The 15,908-nt window shown below is 51.0% G+C and overlaps 1 protein-coding gene across 2 annotated transcripts in view; it reads left to right on the top strand.

Moving 5' to 3' along the window:
* Positions 1-2,541: 2,541 nt before the first annotated feature.
* The window catches only part of DVL3 (dishevelled segment polarity protein 3), a 33,476-nt gene continuing 20,109 nt past the window's right edge, over positions 2,542-15,908 (top strand). The window contains exon 1 of one of the 2 annotated variants that reach the window (XM_039557056.1): positions 2,542-2,762. In XM_039557056.1, coding sequence (XP_039412990.1) covers positions 2,596-2,762 — 167 coding nt within the window. In that variant the 5' untranslated portion in view covers positions 2,542-2,595. The remainder of the gene's footprint in view (positions 2,763-15,908) is intronic. The other variant, XM_039557057.1, reaches the window with a different exon arrangement.

Raw genomic sequence — 15,908 nt, 5'->3', positions numbered from 1 at the left:
AAAATAACTTGTGTGACTTCCCGTCTGACAGGGATGGATGGATGGATGGATGGATGGATGGATGGATGGATGGATGGATGGATGTCATCTGGTGTTCCTGTATCAAACCCATAACTTCATTTAACAATAGTAAGCCTTTTAAAAGAAGATAATAGTTTGGCATTGCTTAAAGGTGTAAGTGATGGAACTCAAGTACATCCACCTCTGCTTTGGGCTGTTCTGAGATGCACTAAAATGGCTGGAGACTGTTTACTCTGTAGGGAGAAGCGATGTTATCAATGCTGCAATTTTTAAGTTGCAATAATTGCAAAAATAAGCCAATAGGCAGTTCAGAAACTCTTCCTTGTGGACCTTGGAGTGCTCAGCACAATCCCCTCCTGCTAATTTCTTTGGCACTGTGTTCTTAACTTCCATTCAGTGAGTCATACAGCACAAGGCCTCTGTGAGCAGTGAAATCGATCTGTCATTGAGTCTATTCAGTCACTTGGCCTGTTTTAAAAGAAAAGGCAGCTGTAGCAATGAGATTCATCTACTACCACCCTGGGGGGTGTGGCACCCCTCCCCTGGGCTACACGTGCTCCCTTGGGAGCTCAGCACTACCAACAATTGCCCTTTTGGTAACAGAGATGTCTAATGTGTACAATACAGGCTCCAAGGTGCATCCGTGGCTCTGCTGGGAGGTGGGTGAGACAGTGGCTCTGCCAGGGGCAGATGAGGATTATTTCACATGTGCCTGCTTTTGGGGCAGGGAGGTGTTGCAAAAAGACTTTAAGATTAGCTCTGTCAGGGTTGACACAGGAAGAAGCAACTTAAATTAAACTTTTCCATTCCTGACCTGGATTCTTCATTCCAGGTACACCAGCTTTTGCCACAGAGCTCCGAGCATGAGGAAATGACAGTCTTCCAAGAGGTGATGTGGAAACATGGGAGAGTCTCACACCTCTTACAACTTCTGCTTACCTGAGGACTTCCCTTGATTTTTTAATTTTTTTTTTTCAATTTAATGTCAGGTTCTTCACCCAGTCTAGCAGTGCTGCCCCAGTAATTGCTAGCAATGCCTGCAGGACTCTTTAATGCATGAGGAGGCTTATTTAGCTCAGCCTGCCTGCCTGCCTGAGGAGCTTGGCTCTGTTCCCTGTAGGATCTCTCTGGCTCTTTTTCGTACGGCAGGGGAGTCTAGCGCTGAGGGCTGATCTAGTCTCATGCCCTGTGCAGGCCCATGGTGTGGTGCTTCCTCTGCATTTGTTCCTTTTAATCCCAGATGGTGCAAGGCGGTTCTTGCCCTTCCTGTTGGTGGGTGTTCCCAAAGCTCCATCCACCCCAGCTTTGCTCTCAGCCACAACTCCAGGAACCTGCTGATGGAGATGGTTCCTTGGTGCCTGTTGGGTGCTGGCAAGGTGTGCAGAGGGGAAACCAGACAGCCTGAGACTGCTGTGGAACACAGGCAAGTCCTAGGGGTTGGGGCCACAGTGCTGATGACTGTAGCTAAGAGTATGCTGGGGTCTGGAGAGATAGAGGATGGGAAGAAACCACACAGCCAAGGGGTGCACAGTTGAAGAGGCCATGGTACGTGGAACAGAGGATGCTCATGAAGAGCAGAGGAGAGAGTCTGCTTGGTGAGGAAAAGGTCTGAGTACTGGGGATAGTTGTTGGATGGTGACAAGGGCTCTGGAGGGAAGCCACAGCTGGAGAGGAGCTGGGGTGGGTGGCTGTCCCTGTGTATGGCAGCCGTCAGAGACAGAGTATGGGGAGTTCAAAGGGGTCTGTACATGGGAGGATAGGGTAGAGACGGATATGCCTCATGTTTTGTAAGCTGTACTCAAGGGGCATGTAGCCATTTAAGGAGCATGGGGAAGGCTGGGAGGTGTGTGATAAAGGACCAGGGCTGCAGAGATGGGAGGGGAGGCCTGGGGTGTCGGCAGAAGCAGCTTCAGTGGGTGTAAGGGGGGTGTGAAAGCTGAATGGGGGTGGGAAGCCTGTGAGAGGTATATTCCCAGCTGGCACTGGGAATGTGGGTGCACGGGGAGTACCAGGCCTGGATAGGAGGACGTGGATGTAAAGTATAAATCCCAAAGTACCCACGGGCTATGGGGCTGGAGGTGTGCAGTCCCAATAGTCACGCACGCACATGGGGCACAGCAGCAGTAGGGGTGGATGGGTGTGTAGGGGGATCACTTCCAAAGGAGGGGGTCAGCTCCAGTGAAGGGGGGGGGGGGTCTCCTATCGTTGCGGGATCTGCCTTGGGGGCAGGGTGCGGGCCAGCATCGTGGCGGGATCTGGGCCCACGCTCCTGGTCCACGGCGGGTGGCGGGTGGCGGGTGCGGGGTCGGTCCCGCTCCGCGCCGCGGCCCGCGGGGCGCCGGTTCCGGTTCCGGCGGGGCCGGGACGGCGGGCGGGGCGGGGCCGGCCGAGGCCGAGCCTGCGCCGTGCAGCCGGGCGGCGCTGGGACCCGGAGAACAAGGGGCGCGGGGGGACCGGGCGTGCGGAGGCCGCAGCCGGGCCGGGGCGCGGGCGGGGGCCGGGCCGGGTCTGGGGGTCCGGGCCGGGGCGGAGGAGGCGGCGGAGGCGGAGGCCTGGCGGCCGGGCAGGGGCGCCATGGCGGCGGCCGAGACGAAGATCATTTACCACCTGGACGAGCAGGAGACGCCGTACCTGGTGAAGCTGCCGATCCCGGCCGAGCGCGTCACCCTCGGCGACTTCAAGGGCCTCCTCAACCGCCCCAACTACAAGTTCTACTTCAAGTCCATGGACGACGACTTTGGGTGAGCGCGGGCCCGGGCCCGGTCCCCGGGGCCACGCGTGGAGCCCGAGCCCCGTGGGCCTACCCGGGGAGCAGTGGGGGCGGCTGGGGAGCACCCGCCCCGCACGGGGCTGGGGCCGGGGCCGGCTGCCCCTCGGCCCGCGGAGCGCCCCGGGACGGCGGGCCCGGACCCCCGGGGTGGGGAGGTGCCCCACTCGTACCCGGCCCGGGGAGGGGGACCCGCATCCATCCTCCATCCCCATAGCCTTGCGTTGGAGAAGATGGGAATGCTGACCCGTTTGGGTTCTGTGTGGGGGAACACACCCTCCACGCACCCCCAGGACCTTACCTGGGGGAGGCTGGTGGTGATACCCCCCCGTGCACATTCTCAGGGGTTCGTTGTCCCTGGGTGCTGCCTCCGGGAACAGCCCCATATCCTCAGATCCCTCATCAGCTCTGGGGAAGCTGCCCCATGCTACCTCTTCGGTGAGGGAGCCTCCTTCTTTAGGTGCCAGAGGCACCTTGGTGGAGACCATCACCCCCTGGAGGAGACCATCATCCCCATCTGAGGGTCACCCCCTCCCCGTGCTCAGGATGTTTGGCCAACACGTCGCCTGAGGTGGTATCTCCCATGCAGCCCACATTGGGGTGTCTAGGGTGGCATTCCCAGGTTGAATCCTACTCAGGACTGTCATTCTCCACCAGAAGGGCCTGGGCATCTCCCACTGTACCTGCCTGGTGAGAGTGCCCCCTTGCTCCCTCTGCCAAAAGGGTGTGGAGGTAGTGCCACCTCCATCAGCCCTTTCCAAGAAATGGATTTGGGGACGGTTTTGTTCTCCTACCATCCATTTTGGGAAGGGTCATCCATTTTGGCAGCTTTGTCCTCCGCATCTCATTTTTGGGAAGAATGGGTAGAGAGGACCGGGTTTCTCCTCCCCTGCCTTCATGGAGAAGGAGTGAGAGCTCTCCGTGTGGTGCCCGTCTCTGAGCAAGGGGTGTGTGCAAGACCCACCGTACCCACGTACATGTCCCATCCTCAAAGTGAGATGTCCCATGCTCAATCTCTGGGATGGATCTGTATGGAAGAGGGGTGCAGCCCTGCCTGATATCCCATCTCCTGCTGGGCATCTCTCTTGCAACACCGGTGTTTCCATCACTTCTTTTGTGATGACCTTTGGTTCCTCCCATCATGGTTGGTTCTTTGGAGGTGTTTTCTGTTCCTTGTTTGGCTGTTGTACTCACTGATCATCTGGGGAGCCCCTGCTGTCTCCTACCTGCGTAAAGTTGGTTACTGTTCTGGGGAGCAAGTACCATGTGAATCCAGCTCCCTGTAAGACCCGTTGTCCTCACTGTTTTGTCCAGATTTCCTACATCTGACTCTCCTTTAGCCTTTTTGAGGATCCCTGTTTCCATCTTGGGACCCTCTTGGTTTCCACAACATGTGACCCTTTACCATTCCTAGGACTTTGGTATTTGAAGGAGTTGCGTGATCCTTCCCTCTCTGAAGATTTAGTGTTTACAGTAGGTCTTGTGTATGGAGCTGGGATTGCAAAGTGTTTTCAGTTTCCCAGTGTCTTCTCACTGCACCAAATACTTCTTTAGGCTGTGATTTTGGCTTGTACCCCATGTTGAACAGGGCTGGGCCTCTTTGGGGCTTGGATGAGATCTGTGTGGCTGTCTCAGCAGGGGGTGCTCTCCCCTCCTCAGCCAAATTATCCCAGTGCCCAGGTTCCCGTTAGTTTGGGAGATGCCAGCTTTCAGATGAGGCTTGGAATTTGGAGTGGCTCCTTTGACCACAGTCTGGGACGCTTTGCCTCCCTAAATTCCTCCTGACCCAGTGGAGAGCTTTAGTCCATTTTGTCCTGGCAAATAGAAGTCTCCAGCCCTCGTTTTCCATCAATTTCCTCAGCAATATCAGTTGTCTGTGGATCATTTCCTGTCCCTCAGCTGTTGAGTAGCGTTGGGTGCTATGAAACAGCTGCCTCTCCCTGTCTCAGAGGGGACCTTGTTCATTGGTGGGAGAAGTGAATTCTCCATACATGCTGTTTGTAAACAAATGCTTTGGGATCCTTTGAAATGTTGTTCTTGAAGTGAATTCAAACTTGTCTTGAATGAAACATTGCCATGTGGGTGGGAGAGTGTATAACTATAAACAAAGTTTAGTAATAAATAGCAGCATCTCACATTGGGAAGAGGGGTCTGGTGGCAGTGAAGTTTTGTGCTGTGCCTTTTCATCCTCCTCTATCTCTTTAAGGTTCTACAAGAGGCGGTAGATGATAGATTAACAAAACTCACCAATAAAGCAGTATAGGGAGTTGGTGTAGGTGATAGCAGGGAGAGGGGAAAATCACTCAGGAAGACACTGCAAGTTCAGTTGTGTCAGAAATGCATGGGATGAGATTTTTGTTGTGACCAGTTCAGCTAATTTGTTTGGGAAGCATAAACCTCTCTGAAAGGGAACGTGCAGCTGAGAGAGGGTTGGGGGCTCTGTGTGGGCAGCCCGTTCCTTGGAGGAGTCCTGGGCAGTAAGTTGTGCAGTTGGAGCAGCATGTGCCTGGGGTGTGACAGAGAGAGCAAGCCTCTCATAGGGTCACCATGGATGCTTCATCAGGAAAGCTGTCTCTGCTCCTTTCCAGAGAGCTGAAGAATGTGCTAGTGGTTGGCTGGAACATGGTGGGAACAGCCAGAGCAGTCCAGCTGCAGCCTTGTCTCTGGGCAGCCCTGAAGCCCCAGGCAGCACACAAAATAGAATCATAGAATTATTTTGGTTTAAAAAGACCTTTAAGATCATCAAGTCCAGCTGAAAAATTTCATGATCCCTGGTAATTGATGTCCATGAGAAAGCAAGCCATTGGCCTGCAGGGAGAATCAGAGACAGAAGGGCAGGAGGCACCTTGGCTGCTTGACTGTAAATGCATGGGCAATTAGTGAAAACTAGGTTAACAATGGTGGCATTCAGAAGCTGTGTGAGGGGGAAGAGCATTTCTCTCTCACGAATATATTCCTCTCAGCCCCTTCTCTCCGGGAATTCCCTCAGGATGCCTTCTGGCTGGCTTGTGCTGGGTTGGTGTCTGTCAGCTGGGCAGTGTCCAGGAGTAGGACCCAGGTTAAAGCCCCTCAATGAGAGATGAAGTGGATGGCCTTAAGGCAGCTGATCACTGAGGAGGAGGCCTGCGGGTCCCATGGTTCTGCTTTGGACCTTCTGCAGGATCCCTGTGGCATAAACCAAACTTTTTCTCTCATCTATTATTAGGAACAAAGGCATCTCACCTTCCAGGGCCAGCTGGAGCAGGATGTCCAATGTTTCCTCTCACCTCTATTGCCTAGCCTGAATCTGTTTCTCCCTCTTCCTCCTTTTTTCCAGGCTGTGGATCTCCAGTCTGGTATTCCCTTCAGCTCACCCCATCCCCAAGGCAGTATTACAGCCTCAGTCTTGGTGTGTGGGATTTTTCATTCTTTTGTTTATCTTGTTAATATTTGTTTGCTCTGAGAATCTGAGTTGTGATGGAGCAGCTTCAGTGTTTACATCTCCTTGGAAATGTGAACTGAGGCTCCTGTGGGTGGCTGTGGAGTTGTCAAGCTATGACAGGAGTGTGTGCTCAGCTCCAAATTAAGACCCCAGAGTGGTGTCACTTCTGGGTGGGAAGGAGGAGAAATGAGAATTCATGCATCTGGTCCTGGGGAGAGGAGTTGTGAGCAGCAGGAAGGCTGCAGGGTTTTGTTCCTGATGCATTGGCCTACAGCTGTACGTAACAGGGTGCAGATATCTGTGCCCTTGTTGGCTTTGTGTGTTGCTAATCCCAGAAGTGGAGGCACAGGAAGATCAGCTGATGGATGGAGTGTGGCAGTGCACAGGTGTGGTAGACTCTTCTTGGACCTGAGACACTTGGTGTGGATGTGTCTCACCATGAAGTGTGGAGCTACCCTTGGCCTGCTAACATTGTGCTCATTAGAGAAGGAAGGTTTTTTTCCTGCAGCTTGGATCTTTTCATTCAGTGTTTCACAGGTAAGAGCTGTGTGCTGGTCAGCAGGAGAGCACCTTAGATCAGTGCAGTGCTGTGACCACTTGTGAGATCCATGTTCTCCATCAGACCACTCCCGGGTTTTTCAAAGGATTTTGAGCAGACTTCTTAATTTCTGTTTTTTTGTTCCTAATCCATAAAATGGATTTTCCAGCTGTGCCTTGTCTTGTCCACTTTACACTGGGAACTTCTTGGGCAAACATTTGTGTGGATCTTAGCATGACAGAGCTCTCAGTTCCTTAGAGGTGCTGCAAGAATAGGACTGTAAATTCTTCTGGCCACCTGTGCAGTTGGGAAGGGCACAAGCATGCTGATGGTCTGTAGTTTGTAGTTTGCTGGGACATGAGCTTCAGTCATGTGTAAAGTGTTGTCTCCTACCCAAGTCCCTCATGAGAAATGTACCTGGGCAGCGTGGCCTTCTTACCAGCCAGGTATTGTGCATGTTTGCCTCAGCTGAACTACGGATTTGTCTTTTCATCTGGTACAACTTCTGAGAATGTTCTTGTATCAGCTGAATTGTGGTTTCTTTTGATTCATTTTTTGTTTCTAATTGATACTGATCATTTTCTATCGATCAAAATGTGTTCCCACAGGGGCATGCTAAAGTTTAAGCTAAACTTTTCGAAGTAGTTTAATGAGTGCAGTTTGTATGTCCAGGTAAACCCTTAGCACCTGGCCTGAAGTTCTGCCTTGTCTTTCCATAAAGTGTGCCTGAAAGTTTGAATTTCTTTTGCCTGTAAAGAAATCACTTTGGTGATCATTTCACTTACCTTCACTCAGCTACCTCCCCTCTTCTAGACTGGAGAGCAGAAAGGCCCCATTCTCCTGCAAGGGGACCACTCCTCCCCATCCTACTGATTCTGCTGGGAGGACACCAGTGGTCTGAGGTACAGTGGTGGGATGGTACTGCTCCTCCTACCACTGCTGGTTTCTCCCTCTTGCGGGTCTCCATTCCAATTTTAGTTTCAGAGCTGTGGTGAGTGATTCCTTGGTCTCAGCTGTGAAGTGAAAATTGGTATCCAACTAATCACTGGCCCAGTATCTTATCCAGACCTGCTTAATTATCACCTGCTCTCCAAAGCTGGGTATGAGGCAGTGATTAGGACAACGCTCTGGAGGCAGAACAAAGCGGGTGCTGCTGGAATTCCCAGTGTAGGGGTCAGATGCCATTGGTATTTGGCGGCCTCATCTCTGCACATGTGCACGAGGAAACGCGTTGATGCTCTCTGAAAGGCCGAGTGATTTATTTTTATTGCAGGGTCTTTTTGAAATTGATGCCAGCAGTGACTGTCCTTCTGGCTGGAAATGCTGGGAGCTGGGGAAGGGATCCTAAACTTAATAAGCAGTGTCAGTGTCTAAGCAGTGGTGAGCACTGGCATGGTGCCCCTGCCTTTCCTGCCAGCTCTTTGTAGCATGAGTTGGGGGAGTTGTTTTATTTTGATTTTGGGAAATTTTAAAAATTTATTTTTAATTGGAAACTTTTGCTGTCTGCTGAAGACCTTTGCCTGTCCCATGCCCCTGGTGGAGACTGCTTCCATGTCAGCATAAATTTCTTGCTGGGAGAGGTTGGCAAGAAGTCTGTGAGTGAAAGGGCCTACAAAACTCCCTTGCATGCTCACGTCCTTTGTGGTGGTCTAAGTGACAGCATTGGCCCTACTGGAAGGTGGCCATCACTTTTTTCCAAAAGTTTGTGGTCAGTCCCTGTCTTTTCCATGTGAAGGGCAGCACTTTACACGAGAGGCCACATCTGTTGTGCTCCAGACGATGTGTTTCTGTGCCTGCTGTGAGGTGAGCTGCCCTGGTTAGCAAGGGCCCACCAGCAGTTATTTCAGACATTTTGCATGTAGGTTACTGCAGCCTGTGCCTCTGTCTCCTGAGCTGCTGAGGATTTGGCAGAGAGCTGCTAACCGCCGTCTGCATTTGTGGTGGGGAGTTCCTGTAATGCTGCCCGTGCTAGGGGTGGCCCATGGACACTGGAGCTGATTCTGGCTGGAGCTGCAGCTGGAGGCTGTTTCCAAGTGTTGTGGTGGTGGGGGCTACAGCAGTGCCAGGGCTGAGGTGAAGATGGAGATGGTTAGTTAACAGTGTTCCCTGCTTCCCTGGATTGTATTGTCTGCGCCTGGCCGTGTGTGTCCTGCTGTTCAGACCCAGCTATTACTGACTCTGTAGGTGTCCAGCTTTCTCAGTTGTGGTTGGAGCTGTGCTCTGAAGGCCACATTGGATGGCAGTCACAGCCTGGTTTCTTTGCCCAGGGGTGGCGTTCGGAAAGCCAAGTTAGCCAAATCAGGCTGCAGACCAATTTCCCTAAGGCCTTGTCTGTACTATGCAAACAATGAAGCTTTACAACAGCTATTGAACTAGTTTGCAGCCAGAGCTGGTCAGAATTTTTTTTTGACTGAATGTATTTTCTCCCAAAATGTGGCGTTATGTTGAAGCCAGCATTTTTCTTGGAGAGGCATTGTTTTCAGTTATGTGTTTGATGGGAATGTTTCTTAATTTTAAGCCTCTTTTGTGATTTCTGAAAAAAAGAAAAAAGGTCAAGAAACCTTTACTCAGCCATGAGAATGCAGCTGTTTTAGTGCAGTTCAGTGTTTTGAAATCATGTGGAGGACTCTGGTCCTCCAAATTCCAGCACAGAACAAAAACCTACCTCAATGTCTCAGAAATTGCTGCAAAGTAAATCCGTGTGCCCTGACTGTGGTACAGCTGTGCTCCAGCATGGCTCAGTCTTGGAGGTCAAGGCAAAATGCCATAAAAAATGTCTCATAAACCACCATAATTTGGGTCACGACCTGAATGTTTTTTGTTGTTATGGGATGATAGTGGTGGCGCCACTGCTCAGTTTTCTGGTTCTTGCTGAAATACATCTTTTTTCTAAAGTGAACTCTAGAATTTCATCTAGATTTTGGCCGTTCCCAAATCCCAGACATTGGCTCACCCGCAGGGTGGGTACTGGGTCTTCCGGGTGGTAGTGTGAGCAGTGATGCTCCTTCCTATGTGGCTGCAGTGAGAGCAGGATGTTGCTGGGAAGGCAGCGTTTCATAATGGACTCTGAGAAGGAAGGTGCTGGTGTGCAGGAGTGGAGGTAGATGGTCCATGAGCCCAAGGTTGATGTGCTTGGAGGACTGAGCTTTCAGTAAGTCCCTCTTCTCCATCATGCTCCTGGCCTCTTTCTCCTGTGATTTTCCCTCCTGGTCTCCCTGCAGGCCTGAACTCTCGAAGGTGGAGGCAGCTACCCATCACAATGCATGTGGGGATGCCCAGGAAAGAAGGGTCTGTGAATATAAGCAAAGAAAATCTGGTTTCCCCTGAGCTTTTCTGCTGCACAGATGGGTTTGGCTTCGATCCTCTGTCAGGGGTGGGCATCAGGCCCTTCATCTAGACTTGAGAGCTGTATGTGTAGAGGTGTAGGGAGCATAGTTGAAATTCCTGAAGTCCTTTTTGAGCTCAGTGTACTTAAAGGGGTGGGAAGCCTCTTCCATGTCTGCATGGCAGTTGCTGAACTGTTCTGAGCTGAGGGTACCTGCTGTAATGAATTGCTACTCCTCCACCCTTGACTGCATCCAAACAGATAGAACAATGTTGTGGTTTAAGATATTTGATCTGTGTAAAAGCCCATGAAGAGGATCTGGGCTTGCAGAACACAGCAGAGACTGAGTCTGCCGGAAATTGCCTTCATGTTGCACCAGCTTTGCATCATGCTGCACATCTGATGAGGCAGCAGTCAGGGCTGTGTGTTCTTGGTGTTTCTATTGATTTCCTCCTCTCTCCATCCCTTGTTTGTTATTCAGAGCCTGCCCTTCTGACCTGTGCTGGATGGATGGTTGTTTTCCAGAAGGGAGATGTGGCACCACGTGGCTGTGTTACTGTTTGTCCCACTGGTGCTGGCTTGTTTGGCAGCAGCTGGCAAGTTAAGTAAAACTTAATCCTGCTGGTGGCTGCCGTTGGAAATTTTTGGACCAAAGCCTTTTGTAAAGGCTTTTTGGAAGGCGTTTCAATAAGGTACAAATAGGGGAATTAGTCTAATCTCTGTGACTTTGTCTGCTTTGTCCATGTGCTTATCTGTGTAATGCCATGGTGGCCTTAGGAGAGAGTGTGAGCTTTTGGGCTGTGAATATCACTGTCTCCGAGGTCTGCATTAACTTGCAGAGTTGAAGCATTAGTGTTTCCCTGAGCCCCAAAGCTCTTGGTTTCACTTGTTTCCATTGATGTGTTGTTACTACTGTAGCACTAACATTAAACCCATCCAGGAATGGGCTGGAACTCTGGAAGCTTTGGCAGGCAGAGATGCCTGGTGCTGACCTTCCTGTGCCATGTAATTCTGTATCGCAGCGGAGGGTTGGGACTGTTGTAGTTGTATCAGTTATTTATTAAAGGTGACGTGCCAGAGGTGTTGTTTTTCCAGTCACAGCTCGCTATGGAAGGCAGCAGAAGCAGCATTTGGGTACCCTACTCCACTAAATCCTTTGTGGTGATTATCCCCTCACTGGGGTATCTGTCCTTGTGTCTTGTTGGCTAAAATTTGCTATGATGTTAGAGCTGGAGGAAAAGAGCATGCAGTGTGAGCAGTGACTGAGTTGCTGCAGTGGGAGTCTGTCCTTCTGGTCCTGGCTGTAGACAGAACCTGAAGTGGGAAAGGCTTCCTCACATGACTTGGAGCAAAGCTCTGTTTCTGGGAGAGCTGTCACTGGCTGCCGTGTGGGAAGGTCTTTCCTCTGCTGGTTTTTGACCTGCTCCTAGGCTTTGGAGAGGAATTTATTTGCTATGTGGCCCCTCTGATTGCTGGCAGCTGTCTCTGTGATAGGCTGGGAATTCTAGGTCTGGGTAACAGAGTTTGTGGGCTTTTCCTTGTTTGCTGGTGGCTGCAGGCTGGTTCTGGGGACGCCAAGAGTCTGCCACAGGGGTCTGTGTTTCAGGAGCTTTGGCTCTGCATGGATTATTATAGCAGGGAAGCTGGTGTTAGCACAGTAACCTGCCCTCACCTGGGCTTCAACTCTTTCCCTCAGCATTACTCTGACCCACCTACTCGTGGTCTTTTCGTGTCTCATGATCTGCAAGCAAATAGGTTGTCCCCTCTACACTGCATTGTGCTGTGCTGCTGTTGTTGACAGCCAGAGCAGTGTCAGCAGCGGGTGACAACTTTGGGGTGGCCTGATGCCATCAGGGCAGGGAGAAAGTTCCTGCAGTGCCGATGGCTGTTGCCTGGTTGGCCCCAGGGCGCAGCAGCTTCTCAAACTGAAGCTTTTTGCAGAAGCTGTCATGGATATGCAAACTCCATACTTGTGTTTGCATACAGCTAACCAGCTGTCCCAGTTCATTCAGCCCTGCCTAGCTCAACCAGTATCTTAGTGCCATTCACACAGAGACTTGTCTGTGGGCCCAGCTGGGGCTGGGCCATACTGGAAGTCCATACAGGGCCTCAATGCATGAAGTCTTGCTATTGTACTGTGTTCATTTGAGTTTTCTTACTGGTTTTTGTGGCTCTGAGAGGGGTAGATTTTCATCGTTCTGGGTGTGGAGCTGACTCCCTTATGGCAAACCTACCTTAGACCTAGAGCTGGTAAATGCACCTTTAGGTCCTGAAGGGGGTCCTGTGAGGTCGATTTTTCTTCTAGATTAAAAATGTGTTGTTTCAGCTGGGGCCAAAAGTTTAAACTTGGGAAAACTCTTTAAGACTATTCCTTGTCTAGGCATCCTGAAAGTGTCAGGGGACTTTGAGGATGTCAGCATCTGCATCAGTTTAGGGTGAGCTCCGGGTTTCCTTGGGGCAGTTCCAAATTAACACAGAGGTGTGTAACATCTCTGCTAGTGTGCATGGTGTTGGAGCTGGATGTGACTCAGCTGTCCCATGTAGAAGGGTTTGTAGTCAGGCCTGGGAGTTCACAGTGTCAAAGAAAAGCAGCAGTTGGATCTGGTGCTATAGTGATCCAAGACACTGTCCTCTTCTAAGCTGAGGAGAAACTTACCCTTTTGTTGAAAAGGAAGATGATTCCTGGTGTAGAGGTGAGTCCTGGTAAGACCTCATGGGAACTATGAAGACTTTTAATTTACAGTGATGTATTGGGTCCTCCTGTATGGCTTTCATCTGCTTTCTGGACCTCTAGTCAAGTAAGTTGTGTGCCAGCACATGCTTGGTTTGGTTAGGACTGGAGCACCTTTCTTGTCTCTTTCTTCCAGCAGTTGAACAGTATTTGCTGACTGGAGGGCAAGCCTGGCTGGCCTGGTAAAGGATGCTTGATAGGTTACTTGTTGTATTCAAGGGTTTGGCCCTATGTCTTGAATGGAGTTTGGTGAATAAGACTGGTGTTAATGAAATTGATGAAGTATATAAAAGGCTACTAAAATGTGCTCTATTTGCTGGGTTTTTATACAGGGAATTTTTTGTACCATCCCCTGCATGACACCATCAAAAGCAGATGAGGAAGAAAAAGAATGTGTGTTCCTGGCCTAGCAATGGTCAGAAATGCTTCTTATGAGTGTTCAGACCCCTCATGTTTTCTTCTGCCTCCTGCATTTTAGGACCAGAGGGATGTAGTATCACTGTTTACCCATTTTTCAGAGTGCTGCAATAGCTTGGGATCAGGGACAGAGTTCTGTCTTTGCCACCATGCAGCTGTTGTAACACTGAAAGACTCTTCTTTGCGTGAGTCCTTTTCATTGTCTTTGGCAAATGTTTTGTGGTGAAACTTAGTTGTGAGCTTTATTAACTGCCTGTTGGTTTTATGGGGGTTCTCTGTATGTCTTGCAGACCCAGTTAGCAAAGCTGTTGCTGATGGCAGCCCAGCTGGATGTGCAGAGTAGGTGCAGCTATCTACAGCCTGTCATGCTTCAAGACCCCTTCCCATCGGGTAGGAGGTTAAGCCAGTTTCCTGGGGAGACTCTTGCAAAATTGTTTGTGCAAGGAGAGAGCAATGTGAACTGGTCAGTGTCTTGAGGACAAGACGCATGTGGAGGCTGCTTTGTCATCTCCTTGTGGAGATCTGTCATTAAATTAAATTAATTATTGACACGATGGGAGGAAATGAACCTTGCTTCTCTTCCCCACAGACATCTGCCTTGGTCTGTGTGGTTGCAGACCTGCTCTGGAGGTATCTGGCTGGCAGAAAGGTCCTAGAGCATAGGGCTGGTGCTGGGCAGGGCTGCTGTGCTGGCAGCCCGTGACGAGGGGGTGCTGGTGAGCAGACCGCTCTGTGCTTCCCCAGGTGTGGAAGTCCAGGCTTTCAGACTTTGTTTCCCACCCTCCCCCTCTTCCCAATTTCCCCCTCTTCTCCTCTCCTTGCTCTCCCGCTGAGTTGATGCTTTTCCAGGAATGAGCTGTACTGCTGGCCCAGCACATTCCACAGCAGCAGCGCTTTCTTGGCAGGAGCCTTGCTTGCTGTTAGAAAAAGCAGGACTGACTTGGTGTCCCTCAGCTGAGGGCCAGAAAAGGAAGGCCTGGTCCTGCATTCCTCATGGTGCATGCAGAGCCTTCATAGGCGTCATGGGCTTCTCCCTTGGTTGTGGTGTATGTGCAAACATCACACTATCCCCCCAGCAGCCCTTGGGGCTCTTTACAGCTCCTCACAGTTGTCTTAACCAGTGTGAGGTCCCTGGACATTGCAGAGGAGGCTGTTGCTCTTCTAGCCAGCCTGGAAGGGGGGGAGTGACTTCTCACTCATGGGGACTTGCAAGGAGCTCCCTGTGGGGCCCAAACACCTCATTCACAAGCTTCTTGATAAGCTGGTGTTGTGTCCTTTGCGTTTTTTTACCAGCAGTAGCCAGAAAAACCCTCCTCCTCTGCACTTTTTTCACCTCTCTCCTTTTCTCTCGGTTGGCAGGAGCTGCTGTTTTGCAGCTCTGCCTTGTGGGCTCTTCCTGCTGTCTGTGTCCAGATGGAGCGAAGTGTCACAGCAGACCAAGCCTCCTTCCTCCGGTGTGCTTGCTGTCTCACAACATTAGTGTGAACCACAGCAACCACATCAGGATTTTACCCTGTCTCATACACGTCTCTGGCTGAGGCCTCTTTGGGCCTGTTTCCTCTCCCATCCTGAATACAAGCCCAGCTTTTGGCCACTGTTATTGTACCTGTGGAATTGTTTCCATTCCCTGAAGGTCATTTCTCCAGATGTTTAACCTCAAATCTTTTTTTTCTCACAGTGAGTCCCTGCACTTGTCTTGTATCTTTGTGTTGGGCTGTGGAAGCTTTTAGTTATTGAAGAGCTGAAATTGAGCTAGCAGGGTGAAGAGCCTGACTGGGCTTCTGCTGGAAGTTCCCGTTTGTCCTGATTTCCAATTCAAAGAGACTGAAAGTGTCACTGAACCTTCGGGGGCCTGCAGAATGCTTCCTTTGATGATGTCTGTAAATGTCCTTCCGGAGTTTGGAAGCATCTCTTGGGCAGGGCAGGATTAATTAGCGTAGAGGTGCCTCCTGCAGTCTCCGTGCAGCTTCCTGCTGCCGGTCGGTCGGTCGGTGGAGGACAGGCCTGTCGGGCTTGTTTGCAGAGCAGGGCTGCAGCCAGATGGTCACTCTGGGATCAAGGCGGGAGGGGCCGCCGGGGCTCTGGGCTCCCCGTGAAATCAGTCTGTAGCTTTGCTTTGATAAGTGCTGCTCCTGGGCAGGCCTCTGAGGCTGGGTGGCTCCTTCCTAAATGCCATTCCTTTTCCAGTCTGTGGGCTAGGCGAACAGGAGGTTTGATCTTTGTCATCTCCCACCGAGTGATGCCTGTAGGACTGAGCACAGGTCCAGCTGGAGCCAAGCATAACCCAGACTTAGGGGCTCTGCTTGTCCTGGTGTTTGTCCAGTGGAGTGATTGCAGATTTGTTGATGAGGGGTTCTCAGGGAAAACAGTTGGCATCTTGGATGTCTGTTCAGCCCTTACCTGACTGACCATGGGGAGCAAGCACAGCAAGCTGGGGGTGGTGCATGGGGAGGCTGTGGGGCAGCAGAAGTGAGCATGGTTGAGGGAGGCTGTGGGCCCATAGCAGGGGGATTGGGACTAAATGGTCTTTAAGGTCATTTTCAACCCAAACCATTCTCTGAAAACGAAAGAGCCTGCTCATGAGGAGTGGAGGTAGTAGCTTGAAATGGAATGACCTTTGAGGAGTCCTTGTGATGCTCCCTGAACTTGTTAGGAGGGCAGGGGTAGCTTTTCCAGCTCAAATGCAGA

This window comes from Corvus cornix, chromosome 9 (genome assembly GCF_000738735.6).
Source record: "Corvus cornix cornix isolate S_Up_H32 chromosome 9, ASM73873v5, whole genome shotgun sequence".
In the NCBI taxonomy this organism is placed as follows: domain Eukaryota; kingdom Metazoa; phylum Chordata; class Aves; order Passeriformes; family Corvidae; genus Corvus; species Corvus cornix.
This window is presented reverse-complemented; position numbering and strand designations above follow the sequence as displayed.